At 49.1% G+C, this 24,821-nt stretch overlaps 1 protein-coding gene and 1 long non-coding RNA gene across 23 annotated transcripts in view; one reads left to right on the forward strand and one right to left on the reverse strand.

Annotated features, from left to right (window-relative positions):
- Positions 1-22,940, reverse strand: part of LOC111557132 — a 32,907-nt gene extending 9,967 nt beyond the window's left edge. For 2 of the 6 annotated variants that reach the window (XR_006587418.1, XR_006587416.1), the window contains exons 1-5: positions 22,471-22,940; positions 11,765-11,986; positions 11,171-11,275; positions 10,424-10,595; positions 5,548-5,699 (exon numbers count right to left, since the gene is read on the reverse strand). This is a non-coding gene — a long non-coding RNA (uncharacterized LOC111557132). Of the gene's footprint in view, positions 1-120; positions 409-5,547; positions 5,700-10,423; positions 10,596-11,170; positions 11,276-11,764; positions 11,987-22,470 lie in introns of those variants that run through there. The other 4 variants (XR_006587417.1, XR_006587421.1, XR_006587420.1 and 1 more) reach the window with 4 other exon arrangements.
- The window catches only part of MGMT (O-6-methylguanine-DNA methyltransferase), a 298,692-nt gene that overhangs the window by 249,330 nt on the left and 24,541 nt on the right, over positions 1-24,821 (forward strand). For all 17 annotated transcript variants that reach the window (XM_045040847.1, XM_045040853.1, XM_045040850.1 and 14 more), the window contains one exon: positions 3,379-3,539. In XM_045040847.1, the coding sequence (XP_044896782.1) occupies positions 3,379-3,539 (161 nt within the window). The remainder of the gene's footprint in view (positions 1-3,378; positions 3,540-24,821) is intronic.

Genomic DNA, 24,821 nt, shown 5'->3' on the forward strand with positions numbered 1-24,821 from the left:
GACTCAACAAAGCCAAATTCATTTGTCACCGCTAGCCAGCCCTCTCGTGCCAGGTTTAAAAAAAACAAACAAACAAACAACAACAAAAAAAAAAAAAACAGGAGAGAAGGAGAAGGGCTCCAGTGTCCCTGCATTTGCCTCTGGGTGACTCTTACTGATAATACGTGACTGTGAATAAAGAGTGACTGTGACGTGTCCCCTTTCTGCCCTCTCCCAGCCGACAGCAGGACAGGGCCCTGTCTGTGCTGCAGCGCTGGCTTCCCGGCCCTCGGTCTGGGCTCCCATGCGCCGGTGCTCGCCCGTAATCAGTGGGGCTTCAGGGCTGGTCGATAGGGAAGCCTGGAGAGACTCCTCCCTAATAAGTGCTGCCGTCACACCGCGGCTCGCGCAGGGGCAAGCGAAGCGAGGCTGGAGGGGAGGGCAGGGCAGAGAATAAATTTCGTTTTATTGTAGAAATGGAAATTTGTGTCATGGCTTTAAAAATCTGGTTTTATGTGTGTGTTTAATGCCATTCATTTTAAATGTAGTATCATAAATCCTTGCTTCAGAATCAAAGCTGTTTAATTACATTTCACCCATGAATAGTTACCTAATGCCAATAGAGAAAGAGTTAAAAAGGAGAACTACAGAGTAAATCAGAGGTTGAGATCTTTAGCACAAGCATAAAAAATCAATTTAAGATGAATTTTACTACTATAAAAATTCTTCAAATATCCTTTTAGGAGTGGGAAATGCTAGCAGGAACACAGCTACCAATCTAGTCCCTCAGCAATGTGGAGGGAGCGGCGACCAGCCTGGCCCCTTCCCCTGATGGCCAGACACCCCCGTTTCGCTCCAGGGCCTCCGAGGATGGAGTTGTAACTCTTGGAGCAAAGCAGGTCGCTAGTGGGTGCAGAGGACCCCCGTCTTTTGTGATGCAGGCCCCCTGACCCAGAGAACCCCATTTGCCACGTGTGTGATGGCCGAGCACACCCCACAAGCCCTGAGAGCATCTGTGGCCCGTGAGGGGCTGGCCTCAGCTGGCCCCAGTCTGGCCATGGAGATGCTGGGTGCATGTGGGGCACTGTGGGCTCTTGATGCAGCCCCGGCCCCTCTCCTGCTTCCTCTGGACTGAAGCCACCCACGGGCTGAGGGTGGGGACATGGGCACCTCAGCCCTGCTCACCCCCTGTGTGACCAGGTGTCACATGCAGATGGCCTCCTGCTCGCGGCCTTAGCCACAAAGCTGCCCCCTGGACGGTGCCAGCTGTGTCGGGAGGGAGGCCTGGCTCATCCTCGGTGGACCTGTCTCCTGTCCCCCCACCCCGGGAGCAGGATGGAACAGCACGAGACACTCTTGCCCATCTTTACTTTCCAGTATCATCAGTTTATCAGCAAGGAAGGAACAGTGGGAGAACAGAGGGACTGGAATAACGTTTAAGCCAAGCACAAGCGCAGGAAGGTCCACTCCTTCCCTGACCGGAGGTCCTAACGGAGAAAGGAGTCAGGGCAGTGAGGAGATGGGTTTCTCCCCCAGGGATGTCTCGAGAGGCCCTGCCCCCGCTCCTCTGGCCTCACCGTGCCTGTGGAGGGAGCAGGTCCCATGGGGCCCCTCTGCGGAGTTGGGGTCCAGGCCGACCAGAGGTCCGTCCACATGAGTTCCGGCCCACAGCGAGCTAGCGAGGAGGCCTGGGCCTGTTGCGTCCAGTCGGGAGTCGGCAGGATGGCCGGGCCGTGGCCAGCCCTCTCTGCCTGGCCGTGTGGGCAGGCTCAGTTCTATTTGCTGTCCGGTTCCTTCCCCAACACTGCCCGTATGTGAGTGCTTAGAAAGCCCTCCCTGATCCACTGTCTGTTCTCTTGTGGAAAAACAGTATAAAGGGCATTCTGCGCATCCCATCCAGGGAAGCTTATCTCTGGAAAGATCCCAGGACCTCGGTGGAGACCCTCATTTCCGCAGAATCCCGTGCCTGAGACTCGGACTGCAGTGCAGGAGCGTTTGTAAGACGCACTTCAAGGTCTTTGGCTGCTGCCTGCAGCTTGGAGGGTGAGGTTACACGGGCTTCTGGATCTGCGGTGCCCTGTGCGTGCTGCTGTCCTCACACAGGCCTGGTCCGGCCCGCGCTCCCGGGTGCCGCAGCCACGCTGTCGTCCCTGTGCTGGGCCACGCGGCCGAGTGGGTGGCGGCCTCTCCGTTCAGACCCTCATAAGGGCGGTGGGTGCGAGGTGAGAAAGGCAGCCCAGAGATTGACACACACGCACCCCCCCCCCCAACACGCAGGGAGGGAGACGCGAGGGGTCAGGAAATGTACTGCTTGGACGTATGCCACCCCCAGAGCTTTAGTATCCGAGAATTCTCGATGCCCTCTGCCGTCCAGGCCCAGCAAGCTGCTAGGAAGCCTGCCACCTGTGCTGAGCCTTCGAAGGTGAGGAAGGAGGTCATCAGAAGAAGTCAGACTTGGGGCTGGCGCTTTTGTGGGTTTGGGGTCCTAGGAAACTAAAATTGGACCCATCGTGAAACTCTAGGGCTCAGAAGCACCCAAGTAAAGCCTCTCAGAGGGGACGTTTCCTCGTTCCAACAGAGCATATCCCAGAGAGTCAGCACCTGCTGAAGGGGAGTCGGCTCCGGGAGGTGCCGCAGACAGAAGAACCAGACCCCGAGGGCAAGGAGCAAACTGCAGAGAGCCTAAACGACGGTGGTTTAAGCTTGAGATAAAAGGAAGAAGTGACCATAATGAATGAAGAGGGGGATTTGGAGGAAAAAAAGCCAGAAGAGCAGTGTAAGGGGAGTTAGCCTCACAGAACGACCTCCACACAGATTAGACGCTTTGAAGCATAAGCATCAGCAGACTGAAAGCAGACTTGGAGGAAATCCCCCGGAATGCAGCACCAAGTGATAGAAAATCATGAACGTGCTACTGTTGAAATTCAGTGGGAGGGGCGGGGTGATCAAAATGCAGTTTAATTACTTCAACAGTATTTGTGGAAAATCTTGTTGATAACACGTGGTGATCTGCTACCGGGAGATGCGTACATGCACCTGTCAGTCTCACAAAGGGGCAGTGCACACACCCACCAGAGCGGCTTCTGTGCCGGTCATCCGTGCTCTGTCTTGTCCTGCTTCACCATGGCTGCAGACGCTCAGGGCCCCAGGCGGAAGAGCCCGTATACTAGGCTGTTCCTTCCCAGAATCCCCTCTTGTTTTCTAGGATGCACTGTGTGTCTTAAAGCTGAAGGGGGAAACGTGGCTGGCAGACGTCCCACGCCCTCCTCCGGCGCCCTTTCCCATTGCTGTGCAGCAGTAGACTTTTACCCATGTGGGTAGAGTAGACGTTTGTTTGCTTTTCACATGTGTGGACGCAGGGCCTAGAGGCTTATTAAGCTCCTGTTACCGCTTTTGCAGAGCCGTGGAGGCCCCCCCTCTTCCTGAGCTGCTCGGCTGTCCAGGGGAAATGACGGCGCCCCTGAAGCAGTGCGTGGCCTGGCTGGATGCCTATTTCCATGAGCCGGCGGCCCTCAAAGACCTCCCCTTGCCTGCGATTCACCATCCCGTTTTCCAGCGAGGTCAGTAACTCCGCCGCCTCCTAGGGTTTCGTTCAGGGAGCTTGACTTATTAACTATCACTTACATCACAGTTCATTTTATCGACTATACTGACTTGGTATTTTTACATCATCTAAACAGAGACAGCATGTGGCCACGCTGTAAGGACAAGAGTTCACGATCTCCACCCATTCCAAATGCTTGTGTTAGTTTTGGCACATGGTCACATAATTCTTGGCAAAGGCAATAAAAATGATGCATGCAGATCGACTCTTAACTCTTGTTGGCTGAAGGGTTTAAATGGGAACACATCTGAATAGCAGTGAATTTTTCAATAAGCTTATTGTTAACTTAAACTATCTGCTTGCCAACAGCACAGAAAATGAGGCTTGTACATGGACAATTAGCCACTTCCATAAACTCGGTTGGTGACATTTACATCAGAGTGGGTAGCCGCATTGTGTCTTCTTGAATAAGTTTTCAGTTTAATTTCTCAAACTTACCCTAGTTTGATATAGTGTTCTTAAAGGATGAATTGAGAACGTATTGCCTAAATGTTGTATGCCAAAGGCACATGGTCTATGGTCACCAAAAGCATTTTCCCAGAAATTTCCTTTTAAATTGTTGTTGGGACCTTAATTACGGCAACTAAAATTATTCTAGACATGTGCCGGGGGCTTATTTTACGTAGTGATTTTTTTTTATATTCGTTTCAATAAAGCACGTGTATATGTATATACATCTCTGTATAGATGTGTAGACACATATGCTCAGGGGACAAAATTACCCTGAGATTTTAGATAAGGTGCATTTAAAGCAATCTTGAATTTCGAAATGGATTAAATGAGCTTAACAGTATTCTAATAGCTGCCATGATTTTCAGCAAAAAGGAACTTGAAAATGGAGTAGAATTTCTAGGGGCAGTGGATAGAGAAGCCCCTGTGAAGTTGAGCTAACACCTGAGTTGACTAACAAGGTCAGACAAGTGAGCAGAGAACACCTTGAGCTTTGTTGCACATAATGAACTGAAATGGTACAGCCGTAATGAACAGGGCCCCTTCTTCACCCCCTGTGTCCTCTGGAATGGTCTCCAGCATGGGTGTGGGAGCTACAGCAGGCCTTTGCCTGTCACTGCACACGTCCAGAAACCCTCCCTGGTCTGCATTCTGGATGGGCCCTCAGGGCGCAGGGGAGCCTCAGCTGCTCCCCGGTAGCTTGAGCCAACCGGGTGCATGGATGCCGCAGGACGTGCGTGTGACCTCTGCTGCGCGTGACCTCTGCTGCGCGGGCTGAGGAACTCAGGTGTGGTTGGGTTCTGAAGTAGGGGCTTGGGGATCCTGGTGCTCTGAGCTCGTGTGTCCACATCAGCACTCGGGGAGTACTGCTGTGTCGCTGGGGGAAGGAAGAGTTGCCCGACTGGCTTCCCTGCCCTTAAGTCTAATGAATAGTGAGTTGAAATTTAAGGTTTTGAAAGTTTTAGGACGGAAAAATTATAAAGCCAAGACAGGAAGTCTCTATATAATCAAAGGGGCGTTGGGGAGTGAGCTTATTAAATCCTGAGGTCCTGTCCTCAGTGTTTGAAGAGGGTTGGGACTGGCCACACTTATCCTGCCTCCCTGGCCTTGGGCCCCAACGCCCACGGCCTCTGCTCGGCTAACCGGTCACGGTCAGTGACCAGGACGAGCCGGAAGCAGCCACTGGGGTAAGGATGAAGGCCATCCAAGCCAACCTAGAAGCCTTCTCCGTCGGGCGAGCCCCACAGTGCTGGCGGGCACTTCCAACTGGGGCGAGATCCTCCTAGCCAGCTTTCGGGGAGACAGGGTCCCCTGGGCCAGCCCCGCCTCCTGACAGTCAGTGGTTGCTGCGGGCCGGGATTTCCCACGCCTCGGCATGTGCAAGCCAGGTTTTTCTAATTTAGCTCAATCGCTCACTCCCAGGCAGGGACCAGGTGTGGGGATTTTACGGTTTAAGAGGGGAGGTGGTGGATGGTTATAATACAATTGCTAACACGGAGTTAATTGGCACTAACCCCCAGATGTGGTAACACCCCTTTCCAGCCAGTGGTAGTTGGCTTTGCTCTGTTTCTACTTTGGATCTTGTGGCAACGCTGAAATCATGGCGGGTGGGCGGGTCCCGTGCAAGGAAAATCCTCCGGCAGGCTCCGAGGCTCTGGAAGCTGTGCTTTAACATAAAGAAAGAAACCTTTGCAAACTGGGAGGCATGGGTACATTTCAATATGGAATACATGCTTTTTTTTTTTTTTAACAAATTCTATTTTCTGTGCGTCTTAATTTTTGAACACATTTGACATGGCTTGGCATATCATTTTTCCATCATGGTCTTGCCTCTGAGATTTAGGCCAGGCCTGCCTATTTCAGTATGTTTTAAAAATGTAATCCTGACTGTGGCCACCCTTGCGCTCCAGCCCCCTGACCTGCTCTTCCTCTGGTGCTGGCCTGAGGACCGGGGACCCCTGTGCTGCATCCCGTGGGCCCCTCTCCTGCACGGGCCAGACTGCTTCACCGTTTCAGGCTCGCTGTGAGATGAGTACACCATTCACCATTGGCTCATTTTGTAAGGCGGGTCACACACACACACACACACACACACACACACACACAGAGTTAAGCGTATAAAATTGCCAGTTTTGTAGGTTAAAACTTAACAAATAGTGGAAATTTCACATAGTTCCACTTCTCTTGGAAATCCTCCAAGATTGATTAGTAGTAACAAGTTAATTGTCTGGGTGTTTCAGCCAAGGAACCATGAAGCTGTCTATCCTGACCAGAAGTCTGGAAGTCTCTGTGGCTGCCTTTTTCTGGAGCCGCCACAGATAGGGTTTCTCTGTGGGAAGGGAAGGCTGCAGTTACTTGGAGTGAAGTTCGGGGTGCTGTTGAGGGAGTTAGAAGAAAAGCAAGTATTGACCAAGATGCATTCATTTTCTTGGGATATTGTGTTTTTAGTAGAGAGCATTTTCTTTAAAAAAGTGGGTTGTTTTTGGAGTTTTGAGGCGGTTTGCCCTTTGCTAATCTGCTTTATTAAAGTATCAGCATTCGGGGCGCCTGGGTGGCTTGATCGGTTGAGCGTCCGACTTCGGCTCAGGTCATGATCTCATGGTTCATGAGTTCGAGCCCTGCGTTGGGCTCTGTGCTGACAGCTCAGAGCCTGGAGCCTGTTTCAGATTCTATGTCTCCCTCTCTCTCTGACCCTCCCCCGTTCATGCACTGTCTCTCTCTGTCTCAAAAATAAATAAACATTAAAAAAATTTTTTTTAATTACAAAGAAAATAATACAGTATCAGCATGATCATTCGCGGTAGCCACTCTGAGGACCAGCAGTCTTGGGGAGCATTTTCAGGAGGTCAGGTGCTCCCTTATCAAGTTCTTGCAAAGGTCAGCTTGGTTTTGAATTCATTTTTCTCCAAGAAACGGTTATTTAACGAAACCATTACTCTCGAAATAAATCTTAATGTTTCTTTTATAATGAAATGTTAAAGTTCTTTCCTGTTAACGTTCTCCAACTTTGTATTTATTTACTAAAAATAACGTGACTTCTTTGTATAATATGCATCTTTACATCCTTATCTGTCAGTGGCAAAGCAGCTGGGAAAATAAAAGCCGCACTTTGCCGGAAGCGCGATTCACAGAGTTCAGGGAGAGCAGCCTTTGGGGCAACTACGACCACCTTTCAGACTCAGAATGCGCGTGCACGCTTTTTTCCCCTTCTAAGCTCTCCTGTCTGTAGGGGTGCTCTGAGCAGGGGCGGTTGCACAGTCTGCAGGGCGCTGGGCAGCTTCTGCCAGGCTGGGATGGGGGCTTCCTCCATGGATGGCCCAGCTTCGCACCGTGGCCCCACATGAGGCAGCCCCACGCTGCGAGCCCGGTGGTATGCGTGGTGGCCCGGGCCCTGCACCGTCCGAGGCAGTGTGCGCCCCATGGTGAGCCCCGCAGCGTGAGCCCTGCCGTCTGAGCCTGGCGGTGCGGGTGGCGGTGTGAGCCCTATGGCGTGAGCCCTGCAGCGTGCGTGGCGCTGTGTGGGGTGTGAACTCTGCAGGGAGAGAGCCCCACGGTGTGAGTCCGGTGCAAGCCCCGCGGTGTGCGGATGGTGGTGGACCCCAGCTGCTGCTTCCAATGTCGTCTCACAGATGATGGTTTTCAACAGATGAGTTCTGAGTTTTCTTTTCAAAGTGACTGCAATGTTCCCTTTTAAATGAAATATTTAACACTTTAATAATTCCTTCGTCACAGCTATTAGCTCGTAGCTATGAAATCCAGTTGCATGACAGTAGTAAAATCTGCATTTTTTAAACCTGCCGGCGAGTAGTTTTTTTGTAACTTCTCTTACAAAGCCTCGAAAAGGATCCTTGTGTTTGTGTATCTCTGTCGAACACCCTCTTTCCAAGGGGCCTCCTCTGAAAGCCCTGCCAGAGACTCACGGGAAAGGCCCTTCCAGGGTGAATTAATTAATTTCCCCACTCTATCCTGGAAGACAGTCCCACTGTGCGGTGTGCCTTCCAGTGGAGGCCGTGTGTGGGTCCTGGAAGGCAGTTGGACAATGAGGAAATGAATAGCATCATTACCTCGAGTCCTTACCAGAGACAGTCCTTTAATATTAAAAATCCACCTCTGAGAGCCAAGCAAGGGCTAATCATGCCCGCGCTCCCCCCACCCACCCACCCCCGCAGCCTTCATGGGGCACAAGGGCTCCTCTGCCCTCCTGCCGTCACTCACGTCCACGAAATGCACAGCACACCCGGCCTCCCCAGCCAGGCTGTCTCCCCAGGGAAGAAGGCGCTGAGCCCCCTTCCCGTCCGTGTCCCGGGGCCTGCTTTACTGCCCTTCACCTTTGCTCTTGTGAGTCCTGAACACAGCCCGGGTCTGTCTGCAGAGGGTGCGGCAGGGGAGGGTTTTGTCTCAGCCTCCCCTACACGTACACAGCAGGAGGCAGCTTTGTGCTTTCAGGAAGTTTGGACTGGTATTTTCCCCTGGACTTAAAAAAAAAAATAATAGCAAATTAAAGAGAAGATAATAACTAAAATAGGTGATGGCATTTACGGTTTCTGGTTGGTAGCAGTCACGGTCCTCCCGTATTATAAAAATTGCTGGCCTTGCTATGTTGTTACCTAGTAGGGCTAGGAGGTTTGTAAACCTTCCAGTGCCCACTTATCGATTAGAACAAGCTAACAACACGGCACTTAAATTAAGTGGGAGAGAAACAGCTGGTGAAAATGTACTTCTTCCAACCCTAGAGCTGCTGAGCTGCTTTTCGGGAGCAGCAGATGTGGGAATCTGGCCCAAGGCCTTCTGAGGCCAGCACTGGGAAAGGTGCGGATCAGTAGCCTGGGAGGAGGGGGTGGCAGGCACCCGGGTCAAGGTCTCGAATCAGGAGCAGCCCCCCCACGTGTGTGGTTTGGAGCCACAAGGAAGAGGGTAAGGGTGGGGGTGTTTATGAACAAAAGTAGGCGTGAACCCTGAAAGTAAATGGTGTATGAGAGGTAGAGTGAGCCCTGCAAGTGACCAAGGTTGTGAACGAGCCGCCTTCCTCTTTGGGGACGTTTACCCTTTCAGGGCCTGATAATCGGTCCCCATGAACCCCTCCCCACAGCACCAGAAGCCACCATTTTTCTCAAAGCACATGGTTTCTCCACTGCCCCTTCTGCCTGGCTGTGACACCTTGCTTTCCTGGGAATGTTTCCTGTGGACAGGAAGCAGTGCCCTGCATGGGCTCATCACGTCTCCTGGCCCCTGTCTGCATATATGAATATCCACATCATTTGTAGCTCCACAGCGGAATCGGTGTTAGATGACCGGAATTCTGCATCCACACTGAGGGTTTCTCCGGGTCAGGGGCTCCCAGCCTGAGCAGAAAGGAGAGGCACTTGGCAGGGTGGGTGCTCCCTGGGGGCACCCGAGGGGTGCTGGCTCTGTAGGCCGTGGCCGTGGTCCTGCTTGCTTCTGGCTCTGTCTGCGGGGGTCCAGCCAGGCCAGCTCAGAAGCAGTCAGCATACTTCACCCTTAGCTCTTCAACTTGACGGATCAACTACACTTTGGCATATTGGTGAATTTCACAGGCCAGAGAGCCTGAAGTTCAGATTATGTCTTAGTTCATCATTTCCTATTGTATTATGCTGTTTCCTGCCTGGTAATTGTCCTTGGTGTTTGTTTATTCTTTGTACTATGCGACCACATCTTGGATGAGAAGTTTTTAGTGTCAGCAATGATTCATTTAAACAAACAGCTTTGTAAGTTGCTCTCCTATCTCCTGCCCTTCATCTGGGAGTGTGTGTACCAGGACGCTCTAGACTGTTCGTGTTATGCCTACAATCTCTGTACTTCTCACCCTCCAAAGACACGTCAAAAATCTTAAATATGGGCAAATACAGATACACGCACACACATTTGCATGTATGTGTATGTATGTACACATCACACGTATAAGTGTGTGCATCATATACATACATTTCCCCGATTTTGAGAATTACTGCTCGCTCTGGAGGAATTTGTTGAAATGGATCAGACTCTTAGAGCTTCACTCTGTGCTCAGGTTGACATTTCTGATTGAATAACGGTTTTTGTTTGAGGCCTAGAATTGCATATTTAAGAGCTGTTCTTGCTGTTGTACTTAACAACTTCTAGAAGTTCTAGGTTACGTATCCATGTGTCTGCCTAATCTCGAACTCTGCCCGCGGCCACGTGAGGAGGAGCGAGAGCCAGTGTGCTGTTCGTTTTTTGTGATTTGGAAGGTGTGAGCAAGGCTGGCTGCACATCAGCATCTGTGCCATCAGGTTACAAAGTCACATGACAGTGAGCCCCTCAAGAGTGTTCCCAGGTGCGTCACTTTGCCAGGACACCTCCTGGTAGAGTGTTGACAGAGCTGACCAGAGCCTTTGGGAGGTGTGCCCTTACCTGTGGCCCAAAAGTGTGGTTCTTCTTTGAAGCGTCTGGGTGCATGAAGTTTTAGATTCTGGGGGAGACCCCTGAACAACAGAAGCAAGACGACAAAGGGAAGAGGTTGCTTCAGGTTCTGGATGCCAGCTTCGTCCCCCACACGTCTAATGTAGATCCAGTCCTGGGGTTGCTGCGGAGGAGGTTAACGGTCACATCACCCAGAGTGTCCCCTTGGACCTACCCTAGGAGTTGTAGTATGTGCCCCCTCCCACAGAGGAGAATTGAGTCTGTCCGTGGACACCAGCTTCCGAGATGCTGGCAGTGTCTGACCAGAATCACAGCCTGCCAGACCCAAGAGCACGTGTGGTGTTCCTGTGCCGCGAGCCCTCTGATAAATCGTAATTACCATGGGCTCATGGGAAGCCTAGTTCAGTGAAAGTTCCATCCTAAATATGGGGAGGTGGTCAGAGCCTGTGTTCCCTGAGGTTTCCATAAATCAGGCAAAAAAAAAAAAAAAATGAACTTGAGAATGTCTTTAGTGAAGGCCACCGGGGTCACAGTATAATTTAACCAAGCTTAAAAGGTAACCAAAAGGTGGTTTGAAAGTCAGCTACTTTCAGACTTTGTGTAGGATTTAACGGGATCTCTTTTGCAAATAAATAATACTTGAAATTGTTACAAGTGTAGCTTTTATGGGAAAATACATTACAATGTAACTGTTACATCTAGCACAATAATTAAACAGCAAACTGGCGAAAGTTTCACCCTCGTTATGTTCACGCATTTAAGAAGATCACCGACTGTGTTCTTGTGTTGGGTACGTATGGGTATTCTTTACCTCGGAGCAGCAGAGTATCAGATTTCTACCTACTGAGAAAAGAAAATTACAGTGTCTGTTTCCTCAACTTTCCATTTTAAATGGGCTTTGAAAAGTAGGAATTTTCTATCAGGTCTATATTTTAAAGTGAAAAACAGACTTTTCAGTTAAATGTGCTTTCAAAATTTTTATTCCCACTGTAGGCATTAGATTAACATGTGTTGCTTCCAAAGAGAATGTTTAAATATTTTTGTTGTCATAAAGTATTGTATATTCACATTTTACAGGCAGCGTTAATGCATTTTTAAATGCATTTTTATACCATCCAAGAAGTAATAAATAGGATTCTCTCTACCACCTGGGTTTATGGAGAAAATTATATTTTAATAAAAAATGTATAGAGAATTGGACTGTAAATTATCAATACATTAAATATATAAATGTTAGTACATTAATGGCAGTAACACTGTAACGCTATTTGTAGGAGCCAAAAGTGTAAAAAGTATTACTTATTTAAATGCCTCATCACCTATGATTTTTACCTGCAACCCTTATGTTCGGGCCGACTCAGAATACAAGATTTACAGGTTGTGTGTACGTGTCAGAATGGGAAGATCTGATCTCTTTCCAAGGCCATTGGCGTAGCCGTGTGATTCGTGCGTTGGTGGAGTCACCAGGACGGAGCAGACCTCCTGAGGCTCGGCACGCTGGGGCATCGTGTTGTATCTTCATGGCACCAAACACAGTGCGTCTCAAGAAGGAAACTGGAGAATGAAGTAGGGGAAGGAAAGTCTTTAGCCTAAAATACATCTCAGTTACGAGTGATAAGTTATGAAAATCAGATGAGATTTCTCCTGTTCTCTAAATATTAAGGTAAACAGCGACAGTGTTTCAGAAAGTAGGATCCCTGGTGAGTCCTGCCCGCTCCCACCCCCCACCCCCCCAGCTTCAAAAGCTACAGTATCTTCGTTACTATGGCAACTACTTTTGCATTTTTTTGAGGACCGCTCTTAATTGTCGCACAGAACACGCTGTGTAAAGGACCCATCCCTAGACGTGCGTGTGTACACACATTGTCTGCTTTTTCTAAAAATGCATGCTCCTTCCTCGGCTGGGCCACGGTGGTCCGGCAACATGATCTTCTTTTCAGCCTTTCCTTAGACAGTTTGAGGAAAACCCAGGAGCTGAGCTCATGCGACCTCGAGCTCACTGCTTGGCCAAGACATACTTTTCAGAGAAAATTCGCAGCTCTTCCTCTGTTTAGAAGAAGATATGCAAGAACCAACATAAATGGCACGTCCTCCCCCCCCCCGCCTTTTTTTTCCTCAAGAATTGGGCCTTTGATGTTCAAGAGCAGCTAATATTAAAGGCCATCCCTGGCAGGCCTTAGAAACTGTGCCTATTTATGACCAATGTAAAACAGCGAAATCTAGCTGAGTATGATGGCATCATTAGTTTGTGAATCGCATCCTTGAAAATAACTGTGGAGGAGCCAAATCGGTTTAAAGGAAGATAACGGAATGGTTTAAGCTGCTTAGGTTGAATGCCAATTATGTTTTAATATTCAACTGAGCATATTTTACTAAGAAAAAAGGCCGCGTTGACGCATGCATAACTCATTGGCAGCGTCGGCCAGCTGTGCCACTCTACTCTGCGAATCACTTTGTGCATTTTAGTGGCATGGTAATTTAGTGGAGAACTACCTGAGTGATGGCATTTTCAATGAGCAGGTAATCTACAGAGAATTTTTATATGGTTATGAGTTCTGTGCTTCAGCCCAGCAACACAAAAATACATCAAGACCAATTACGGTATCAACTTTCAGCGTGGTACCCTCGCCACGCAAGTGCATGTATTTCTGCCCCAGGCATTTCAAATTGCATCTAATTTGAAATCTTTGGGGTTTTAATTAAATTTCAGAATATATGGAATTCTTCATTAGTACCTGCTCTGAATAGCAGATTATCCTTCTCTTGGTCTCGTTAAAGAAGTAGGCTGTGGTAAATAGCATGTTCAGGAACTGATCATTTGTGGGGCCTGGGTATTGGAACAGAAATAGTGAAATGCAAAATAATATCAAAAAGATTATTAGTCCAGGGAGAGTCTCTTGATTTGTATTTTAATGGAATTTTACATTTCTCTTAATGATTTGCAAATTGTCCTCTGATTATAAGATGCATTAAGCTTTTCATTTTAATGGCAAAGACACAGCCATTAGCAGAATTTTTTTTTTCTGTCTTCTTTTTAGAGTGCTTCCCTGCAGCAGATAAATATTGAAACCATTAACACCTTTTGATGTTCCTCACAGCCTGCACCTTGGACCCACGCGAGGCTCCCGCGGTCTCTCAGTGTTAACACCTGGCTGGGGGCCCCTGCTTCTTCACCGGCTGGGTTTCCTTTTCCAGAATACAGGATTCGTTTTTAAAGTTTCACCGGCAGATCTTGTTTATTTGTGTTAAAGCTAATGCATTTAAATAGTATTAATGGCCCAATTTGTATTAATAAAAGCCGTTCTCCTCGGTGTGAAGGTTGACGGTGCTCACCGCTCCTACCCCGCGCCAGTCTGTAGGGCTGGAGTGAGGGAGGGCCGAGCAGCGTGCACGGAGAACGCAGGCTCGCCTTGCCAGTCTGGAGGGTTCTGGGGAAGTTCGCGTGCGGTGAGAGAGGCGCACAGGGCTCACGGCATTAGCCAGCTGACCGAGGCTGACCACAGCTCGACCCCAAGAGCAGGCTGCTTGCCTCCGCTTTGGCCTCTGAGGTAATGTCTTGATTTTCAGGCTAAGACTTCTGGTACCCTACAAAGTGCACGCCGCTTATGTGACCAGAGCCACGGGTGGGAATCCGCGCTTGCCCCCACCAGCCAGCAGGCCCGGGTGAGGGGTGGGGACTTGCTGCTCTGACCTAGGACGAACGTGCGAGGGCTGAGGCTCCCCGGGGCCCTTCAGAAGCCAGCAGCCCCATGTGACCGCAGACCTGGAAGAACCAGGGCCACCTCCCGGAGGAGCCGAGTGAGGCCTGTGCCCCCTCAGCCCTCTGTTCTCAAGGGTGGATCTTCAGGCCGAGCGGGCCGGGCCGACCTGAGGGATGTTTCCAGCATCCCTGCTGACCTTGACCCAGCCCAGGTCTGTGAGCTGGTGAGGGATGCTCCCTTGAGCCTCTAGGCGCTCTTCCGTGCGGCCCTGCCCGCATGTGTGACCTCAGGCCCCGTGCTCGGCCTGCGTGGAGCCTGGGGGCTCCCCACCCCCATTTCCACCAGGCCTGCAGAGCCAGCGCGGGGACTGCCGGCGCCCCTTGTCCGGGACTGTGGGAGCGCGTGCCACGGGCTGGGTGGCTTGGGCAGCGGAAGTGTGTTCTCTCTGTTCTCTCACAGCTCTGGAGCTGCAAGTCCAGGGTCCAGGCTTTTCCCGAGCTGCCCGCCTGCCTCCCCTGCGTGGGTCCCTTTAGGGACAAAGGCCCCTGGGGTCGCGTTGCACGTTCTCCTTTCTTCGTTACAGGGACACCAGTCAGACGGCTCAGGGTCCCCCAACGGCCTCCTCGTAATCACCTCTTTAAAGGCCCTTTCTCCAAATAGTTGCTTTGTCAGGTGCTACTGGTTGTTGGGACCTCAGCATTGAATTTTGGAGGACACGGTCCCACCAGTAACATGCTTTCTGAGCCTCTGATGGCCCGTGTGTAAGGCGGGGTGACAGCAGCGACGTGTAAAGGGGTCCTGAGGGGGAAATGAGACCTCCAGAGACCCAGCGCAGGGAGCCCCTGCTGCCTTCGCAGCAGATAGAAGGTGCTCTCCAGAATCCTAGCGACCCTCGTGGTGAGCAGACTCTGCCCGGCGTTGTGAACCAAGTCTTCTGAAGTGCTCTAGACATTCAACAGAACTTGGCAAGGACACCCTGCCTAGTGGCTACGGGACACACAGCTTGCGTCCCCGCGGGCTGGCCACACTGAGCCACAGTAGAGGGTCAGGGTGTCTGGGGAGAACTCCCTGCAGAGCCGGGGAAGGGGAGGGGCCCTCCCACCTGTCTCAGCTCTGATGGAGACCAGCCCCGCCAGGTTGCCCTTCCTGAAGCTTCTCTGGAGATGCCTGGTGCTTTGCTCATTCATTCACACCCACCCTGAAGATAACATTTGGCTTTCTTAGATGTGGGACGTCCTCTGGAGAAACACGGATGCGCGCACTTCGGGTTTAAGCTTGAGGCTATCTGCCGTCAGACTGGTGCTGCAGGAGGCCGGGCCACCTGGCTCTGACCGCCGTGGGAGATGTTTGTGAGGTGTCAGCTGTCGCCATTTCCAGCACTGAACGCACTTCACTGTCCGTTTCCGACCTTTGATTCAGCTGCCGTGGTTTGGGCCCATCCTCATAAGCGTGGCTCTTGGCTTTGCAGAATAGAAAGTGAGGGGATGTGGGACAGTGGGCCAGCCAAGTCTCAATGACACGACACGTGCAGAAAGATGTGCCTCGTGTTTCTTAACAAATTCCTGGTATCATTTGTTTCTTGTTACTTTAATCTTACGAGGAGAAGCCATTAAAAGCCTCCTGTAAGTGATTTTGGAGGTTCTGTTCCTTGGTAGCGAGTCAGGCCTCCAAAGGAGAGCACGGGGCCTCTTGCCCAGGCGCTGCCTGCAAGTGGGAGGCGTCACACTTGCTCTGCGTCTAGGCCGCGCAGGCCTGGATTTCGCGGTTCTCGCCTCCCTCGAAGCCTGAGCCCCTGCTGGTCCTGCCTCTAGGGCCTTCTGTCTCCTTACTGTCTGGTCTCCTCGTTTTGCAGAAGCCCCCGTGAGGGGTTTACTGAGGACGTTGCTCTTCCTGCGCGCAGGCTAACTTCTGGCGAAGACCGTACCGGGCCTGCCTTTTCTCTCCATACATCATATAGCCGTGCTTGTTGGTAGAACTGGGGTGCAGGGTGGAGGTGATTCAGAAAGGTGGAACCTTACGTGGAAAATCAGAGGGGACCCTTTGCTGAGATCAGGACCACAAGCAGAGGTCTAAACAGGTCCCGAATCCTGAGGTTGCTGGCTGCCCCCAGGGGGTTGCTGCAGACTCTGCCCTCAAGCCACCTGAAGCCCAGGGGCAGAGCGCTTCTCTGAGGCCTTGCTCGTGACCTTGGGGTGCAGCTGTGCTAGGCCCCGGGCACCGCACGCGCACCACTTCTAGCCTGCTGCAGGCAGCCTCTAGCGCTTTTGCAAAACCCTTGAGTTTCTAAATTCGGCAGTTTTAACCTTGGATCCTAGAAGCAAGACTTCAAGCCCTGAGTTTATTATATCAGAGAGTTGAGCCGTGTTTGCTGTCTCTTAGAGCACGCAGGATGATCCTCTGAGAACTTTTTACAGCTTGCCTGTCTTTCTGACAGACAAGGTCGTTTCTGCTCCTCCTGCCAGACCCCTGCAGCGCTCGGCCGAGGGTGTCGTTGCCCACTGTGTCCTACCCACACTCGGCAACGGGAAACCAGCAAAATAACACCCACACTCAGCCATTCCCTTGTCCCCGGATTTGCCGCAGCCCTGAGCAGAGGATTCCCAGGGCTCTGAGGACAGCTGAGCACAAATGGGCTTAGGGAAGAAAGGAGCAGATGTACATTTAACTCCAGAGGAAGCAGATCTAGGTCACTTGGTAAAACCTCAGTTCTACCGGATGTTAAGACGTCTCACCAGGAAAGATTGCGTGACCACCAGCAGAAGCTTGGGAACGTGTAAGCAAAGCTGAGCCAGACTCCTGAGACACACCCTTCATTCAGTACGGTGTGTATACCTCGATGGTCAGAAGGTTCTGTAGTTTATGAATTTCCTGAACCTCCCCAAATACAGAACCTTCTCCACAGCTCCTCTCCCTGTTAGCACCTGGGGATGGCTGATGCTCCCCACAGTGTAGTCTGGAGAGCCCTGGCCTATGGAACTGCCATAAAAATGACCTAGCCTTCCCGGGTGACCTTTGGACACTTGAGGAGATTCCAGAAAACCCTGGGAGGATTTGTAGAAAACCCCTGGGAGGTGTGCTGGGGCAGCAGCGGCTGTGTGGCCCTCCCCTCCCTGGACCAAGTGTGCTCTGGCCCCTTTTTCCAAAGAGCAGATGGATGGAAGTATGGAGGGGTGTCCAGATTCCCCCTTCCCAAGTGCCTTGGACACGGTTGTTAAATGACCCTTGATTAGTTATTCCATTTTATACATTGGGGGCAGAGAGCCTAGAAATTCAGTACAATACATGTATTGAATTCTTTTCCCAGACTTAAAAAAAAAAAAAAAAAAAAAAAGTCATCGTCTTCAAAGTAAAGATCAATTGGGAGGAAACGGAGATGATCCTGAGTGGTGAGGGCCGGGACTCCAGGCCTCCCATGAGTGGGTGGGGACAGATGCCACTCGTAGACAGAGCCCTAGGCCTGACCATGAAGACCCAAGTTCAGCTCATCATTTGTTGGACAAGTACCCATTGAGCTACATGCAAAGCCCTCGTGTAGGCTCTGGAAATAGCACAGAACAACAAAATTCTGGGCCTTAAGGAGCTTCTGTGCCAGTGGGAAATAGATACACATGTATATGATGTGCATCCCCTAGACTCTTGGGGGAGTGATGTGAGCGCTTTGAAGGAGCGTAAACCAGGCCGCTGGGATGAAGTGGGGGGGGCTTGGAGGTCGGGGTGCTAAGGGCTCCTTTGGAAAGTGTGAGCAGAGGAGGAAGAGGCAGTGTGTGTGGCACTGAGATGCTTGCATATTTCTTCCTCTTCCCGCTCCTGTGTAAAATCTAAACACCAGGAAGAACAAGAAAACCAAACAACCTTTTTGAATCACTTCTTATCAGATGACAGGAGCAGTTTCAAGAGCCTCCTTAATTGTTGAGCACATTGAAGGCAAGTTGATATTTTCATGATTTTAGTGAAATACTTGCTTCAGATAAAAGAAACTTCCTACGGGGTTTGTGAGGTACTGATAATAAAGGGAAGGTTCACGATGCCCCTCCCCCACCCACCCACCGGGTAAGGAATGGAGCACCAGCAGCACTGCCAAGTACCTGTGTGCCCTCCCTGGCCGTGTCTGCCTTCCCTCCTCGCGGCCCCATGTTTGCCGTTACATACGAAGGGGGTAATACCGATATCTTCCTGTGACTTGCCCTGTTCAATCAACGTTGTCATGAGATTCCTCTATTTTTGAATCCCGTGGAGATTTTTACTAATAACTACTGTTAAGTATCCCATGTTGTGAATTTGCCATAATTTGTTTCCTACGCTGTGTTATAGAAATGCGGGTTCTCACCTTTTTTTTTTTTTTTTTTTTTTTTGCCTTTATAAGTGATGATGCTACAGATATTCTAGTACAGGTGTTTTAGTGTTCTGGGTGGCTGGAAATATGTGGAAAAGTATGAAAGTTATTTCTCAGTTTTCTTAGTTTCTTTAAAAGATATTACTTCACAACAAAACTAATAATGATTTTTGGGGGTTATAATATATGTAGAAGTAGAGTAACAATAGTATAAAAGGTAGGACTGGGGAAATGATAATATACTGCTGTAAGGTTCTTTATGTTATTGTGAGCAAGTGTAATGTTATTTGAGGGCAGACTTTGATAAACCAAAGATGAATTTGTAAATTCTAAAATGACACTTAAGAAATAAAACCGACATAAGCCAATAGATAGTGCATACGCTAATTGAAAAGGTAAAGTAGAATACTGATTTTAAAAATACTTAATCTGAAAGGAAAAAGAGAGAAAGGGGAGCAGAAAACAGGACAAATAGCACGTCCATCTTATTTAAACCCAACTGCATTGGTAATTACGTTAAATGTAAATGGTCTTAAGATTCAATAAAAAGGCATAGATTCCTCCTTATTAAGATTCGATAAAAAGCCAGACACCCCCCCACACACACTATATATGTTTTCTACGATACACAGATTATAAAAGGGTAAAGACAGAGTTTTGTGCAAAAAGTTAAGTAAAATGAAGTCACATGTATCAGAAAGGAATAAGTACACTTGTCTTCATTTTCAGGTTATATAGTTGTTTACATAGAGTATCTTATATAGAATTTTGAAAACTATTAAAACAGGTGAATTCAACAATGCTGAAGATAAATTTTAATATATAAAGTTATTTGATTTTATGCAAAGAAATTAAAAATTAAAGTATAAAGTATTTAGGATTAACTTTAATAAAAGATACATAAGACCTGGCCATTGAGCAATATAAAACATGCTGAGAGGAATTAAAGAGGGCCTAAATACACATCCTTTCATCATAGGAAAAGCCAGTACTGCCAAGACTTTAGTTCTTCATGAACTATCCTTTGTGTTAAGTTCACTCAGGCCTTGAAATTCCCAGCTGATTCTAAAGCTATATGGAAATGCAAAAGGCCTAGAATATCTAAAGCAAGCTTGAAACTAAATGAAGATGTTAGGACTAGCATTACCTGATTTCAAGACTCACTAATCTTCTGTAATCAAGATACTGTGGTACTTGCATAAAGATCAAAACTTAGAGCAGAAGAGAAAACCTTTTCAACAAATAGTGCCTGAACAACTTGGTATCATCTGCAAAAGAAGAAAAAAATTCACCTTGACCCTTTGCTCACACCATATATAAAAAATAATTTGATATGTATCTGTACCTAAATGTAAAGCGTGGGCTCTAATGCTTTTAGAAGAAACCATGGAGAATACCTTCATAATTTTAACAGACAAATATTTCCTATAACACAGAAAAATAAGGCTATGAACACAGAAATAAAATACACTCCATTCAAAGTAAAAGACATCATTAAAACAATGAATAGGAAAGAGAGTAAGAGAAAGTATTTGCAACGTGTATACCTAACAAAGGATTTGTACACAGGACAAATGAAGACTCCTGAGTCTATAATAAAAAGACAGTCCAGTAAGTGGGAAAAAGAGCAGCCTCTTCACAAAGGAATATTGTCTGAATTGACCCGTAAATACATGAAAAAGTGCTCATTGTGAAATTAAAGACATATTACTACTTACATTAGCACCCCAAAAATGAAATACTTAGGTATAACTGTAACCCAAGTATGTACTAGGTCTATAGCGGGAAAACTGGAGGCGATGGCAGAGATCAAAGAAGAGCTAAATGGATGCAGAGGAATCCCATGTTCATGAATAGGAAGACTTTATATGGTCAAGAAGCCAGTTCTTTCCAACTTGATGTAAAAATTTAACGCAGTCTCGATCACAGTTCCAGCAGTTTGCCTGGTGGATATCAGCACACTGATTCTGAAGTTTATATGGAGGCCCAGAATGGCCAATAACACAACACTGAAGGAAAACAAGATTGGAGGACTGAGGCGAGTGTACCTTAAGACTTACTAAAAAGCTGCAGGAATCAAGACAATAGAGTGTGGGTGAAGTAATAAACAGATGAGTGGCACAAAAGAACCCAGGAATAGACTGGGCTGGTTTTCAGCAAAGACACAGACAATTCAGTAGGAAAAAAAGATAATCTTTTCAACAGATGCTGCTGGAGTAACAGAAGATCTGTATGCAAAGAAAGGACTATAGACAGACTTTCCACCCTTCACAAAAATCTAACTCAACATGGACCACAGGCCTAAATGTAAAACACAAACCATTAAGACTCCTAGAAGACAGGAGAACACCTAGATGACCTTGGGGATGGTGATGACCTTTTAGGTGAAACACCGAAGGCACCATTCAGGAAATAATTGGTAAGTTGGACTCTCTTAAAATTAAAAACTGGTGCTCTGTGGAACACAGCATCTATGGAATAAGACAAGCTGCAGACTGGAAGAAAGTATTTGCAAGAGACACATGTGATAAGGACTGTTCCCTAAAATATGCAAAGAACCTTTGAAACTTGGGAAGAAAATGAACAAGCCAACTGAAAAGTGAGCCAGAGACATGAACGGACACCTGACCAATGAAGATACACAGATGGCGAGTTATCAGATTAAAAAAAAAAAAAGTTTAACATCCTACGTTGTCAGGGAAATGCAAATTAAAATAACGAGATGCTACTACGCACCTATTAGAATGGCCAATGTCCAGAACACTGACAACAGCAAATGCTGGTGAGGATGTGGGGCAACAGGAGCTCCCATTCGCTGCTGGTGGGGACACAACATGGTGCACTTGGGAAGACAGTTTGGCAGATTCTTACAAAATTAAGTATAATCTTGCCTTACCACCGAGCCATCAGGCTCCTTAGTATTTACCTGCATGAATTGAAAACATGCCCATTCAAAATCCTGCACACGGATGTTTATAGCAGCTTTATTTATAATTGAAAAAAATCCCGAGAGGAACCAGGATGTCCTTCGGTAGGACAGTGGCCATCTGTGGGTCATCAGTGTCCCTCCCGGGCCCCCTAAACCACCCCGCAGGACGGACTGGCCATCCTGGTCTCATAGGCATGGTGAGGGAAGGGAAGCCTCAGGTCTTTGAACTGTGTCACCAGACTCTGCTAAGCCAGCAAGCTGAGCAGGGGCTCTGTCAGTGAGTTGCCTTTCCATTTTGCAGTGAAGACAGTCCTGCACAGCCGCCTTCCCTCGGTGAGTGGAAGAGAGCACAGAATCCGTGTCCATGTGGGCCCAAGGCGTGACCGGCCCCCTGAGCTATCCCCTTGGCTTGGCCACATCTGAGGGCAGGCGGCAGTGTCCTAGGCAGGCCAGAGCTTTGGTGTTCATAGCCATGGTTTGAATGACTAAAGTTGAGTGGTTTAATTATAGAGTACTTCATTTAATTAATGTTCCCCCAGTCTGTTGCTGATGTGCAACATAGAAGTTCATTAATCTGAGTGTCAGACAGCATTCCTAGACCTGAAAACCATTGTGCTTTTCCTGAGTGTGCGTCGTCGTGTTTAACCACACGACAGGCCTGTTGTACCAGCACGATGACAACCCTTTCAGAAAGTGCCCCCGGACTACAGAGTGTGTTCTGTTTTCGGGGCTGAATGCACACCAGTGGGCTGGACCACACGTTGACCTAACACGGACGCTGTGGTTGGGTAGCATGCTCATGGAGTGTTTCCACATCCACAGAAGCTCAAGGGGCAGAGCATAGTTTACACATTCTTGTAATGTTTTATTTTTAAGCAGCCAGTGCGGAGGTTTTGTGGCTCAGTGAGCCCACACGGCCGTCCTCCGTATAGACTGGCCAGGGCCAAGGGCCCCAGGGTTTCCATTTTGTGGTCATCCTGTCCTCTCTGTGGCTTTGTGTGTCTCCTTAGCAGTCATGCACTTCCAGCCGAGACCTCCTCTCCCCACCGTTACCACATTTCACATTCAAGCGTACCTCTCTGCACACAATACGATCTCTGCAGAGCAGTGATTTTGCCTCACAGACCTGCGCCGTTTCCGAGGTCCGGGTGGGGCCGATCAGGTTCCCACTTCGTGGCTGTGGTTCTGTCGGCGGCTCACGCTTACTGAGCCCTCTCCATGTGACGGGGACTCTGTTGAACACCTGGTGCAGATTTCACTTTCAGTCCTCGATGCTGGGACCCTCGTTTTCGAGTTGAGGGCACCGAACTTCAGAGAGATAATGAGCTTAAATGGCTAGTAACTGGCACAGATGACAGGAATACATGCACATGTCACCTCACAACGTGAGCCCTCTCCTCACATGCCAGGAAGGGTAAATTCACCACGGCAGTCTTTGCTGGCCGTGCCGTGACCACACAGAGCCAGTCGTGCAAGTGGCTCGTACTTGGGAGCGTGAGCTGGTTTTGAAGTTGGCCATAGCTTCTGTGTTGACCACTTGGTAGAATCAGGAGTGACTGTGACATCACTGCCCTACTGTCTACCTGGAGGCTTACATTCCATGCTAGTTCATGTTTCGCTTTTTTAGCTCTCCAATGCCATGTTTTCCAGTGAGGGGTCCGAGCAGGTGGTGACTGCCACCTGAAGCCCTTGGCCGTGCACTTGGGGCACACCTGTGCCCCTGCCGCAGCCCTGCCTCCTCCTGGCATGCACATGGTAGCTGCTGATTGAATATTGAATAAATGAGTAAGAAACTAATAAATCTGAACATACACTGGGTCTTTTCTCCCTTGCATTATGTGAGCCTGAATTTGGGACATTACCTTCTACATAGAACAATGTACTCTTTCTGAAGTGACATTAGAAATAACCCACATTAGGGGTGCCTAGGTGGCTCAGTCGGTTCAGGGTTCAGCTTCAGCTCAGGTCATGATCTCGCGGTTCATGAGATCGAACCCCGCATCAGGCTCTGTGCTGACAGCGCAGAGGCTGGAACCTGCTTCGGATTCTGTGTGTATGTGTGTGTCTCTCTCTCTGCCCTCCCCCGCTCACATTCTGTCTCTCTCTGTCTCTCAAAAATAAACATGTTAAAAGCTTTAAAAAAAGAAAAAAAGAAATACCCGTGTTATGTTGAGGCCGTGCTGTTCCCGGGTACCCTACCGCTGCACCAGTGGTCCTCAGCTGCCACAGGTAGGGCTGAGTGGTTGTGGACAGGCACAGGCCCATTTTCCCCAGCAACAGCACTGAGCTGGTGACAACCACCACACCTCTCTTGTGACACTGTAGACCAGCCTTTAGCCAAGGAGCAAAGTCCCCAGACCGCACCCCCCACCTACCCCAGGGCGGCTCTTTCCCATCACCAGCCAGAGATCCCACTGTCTGTGTGCCCCCCCGGGCTCTGTGCCCTGCTCATTTCGGCCTCCAGCCTGGGCTTCGCAGACAGGCCCAGGGAGTGCTAGAAGGTAAATGCCTCTCTCGTACCCAGAGCAGGGGGAGAACCACTGCAGAACCACTGCATCTGTTTGTCATGGACGAGGACTGACTGCAGGTGACGCATCTAATGCCAAGTGTGAAAAGCTGAAGAAGCCGGAAGTGAGCTGTCTTACAGGGTTGTCCCCAGCAGGCCCCTCTCTGCACCTTGGCCCTGGTCCTTGAACCCACCTGGCCAGGCAGCAGGCGGAAACGTCCCCAGCCCTCCATTTCCCTCTCTGCCTAGGAGAACTTTCTTAGTGTATGTTCAGTGCAGTGTCGCAGCCGGGCCCTTGCCTGGCCTTCCCTCCGTCCTTGTCACCACTGCAGAGGGCACGTGCGTTACCTGTCCTGTGGCAACCCCCTCTACCCACACCTGCACGGCCTCGTCCTCATTTGAATAGGTGAGAAACCAAAGTCGGCTGCACAATTGGAGCTAGATTCCATCACTCAAAATTCAGTCACAACTTCTTTTGAATTCTTCAGCTGCCCTGCGGCAAAGGCTCAATGTTGATACTGAGATTAATCCCCAAAGAGCCCCTCATTTCTCTGCAGAGAAATTAAAGCTTGCCAGTTTTCCTTTTGCCTGTCCTCCTGACAGCTCTCTCAGTAATGATATGCCTTCTCCATGGCATAATCCCTGTCCTACGGTAAAGAATAATTCATTAAGAAATTAAGGGCTTAGTGCCTTTCTGTTAGGTTGGTCTTCAAAAGTTAGCTAAAATTATTTAACAGACCTCAGGGCTGTTTCACAGGAGCTCAAGAAGCCATATGGGTGGGGACCACGCAGACCCACCTACCCCCTATAGATTTGTCAGTATTCCCAGAAATTAAGTCCAAGGACAGAAGCGCCTGGGTGTCAGGCCTAGGACTGTGGGACGCTACCCTGCTTCAAGAAGCAAACAATGTTTAGACTTT

Source organism: Felis catus, chromosome D2 (genome assembly GCF_018350175.1).
Source record: "Felis catus isolate Fca126 chromosome D2, F.catus_Fca126_mat1.0, whole genome shotgun sequence".
In the NCBI taxonomy this organism is placed as follows: Eukaryota; Metazoa; Chordata; class Mammalia; order Carnivora; family Felidae; genus Felis; species Felis catus.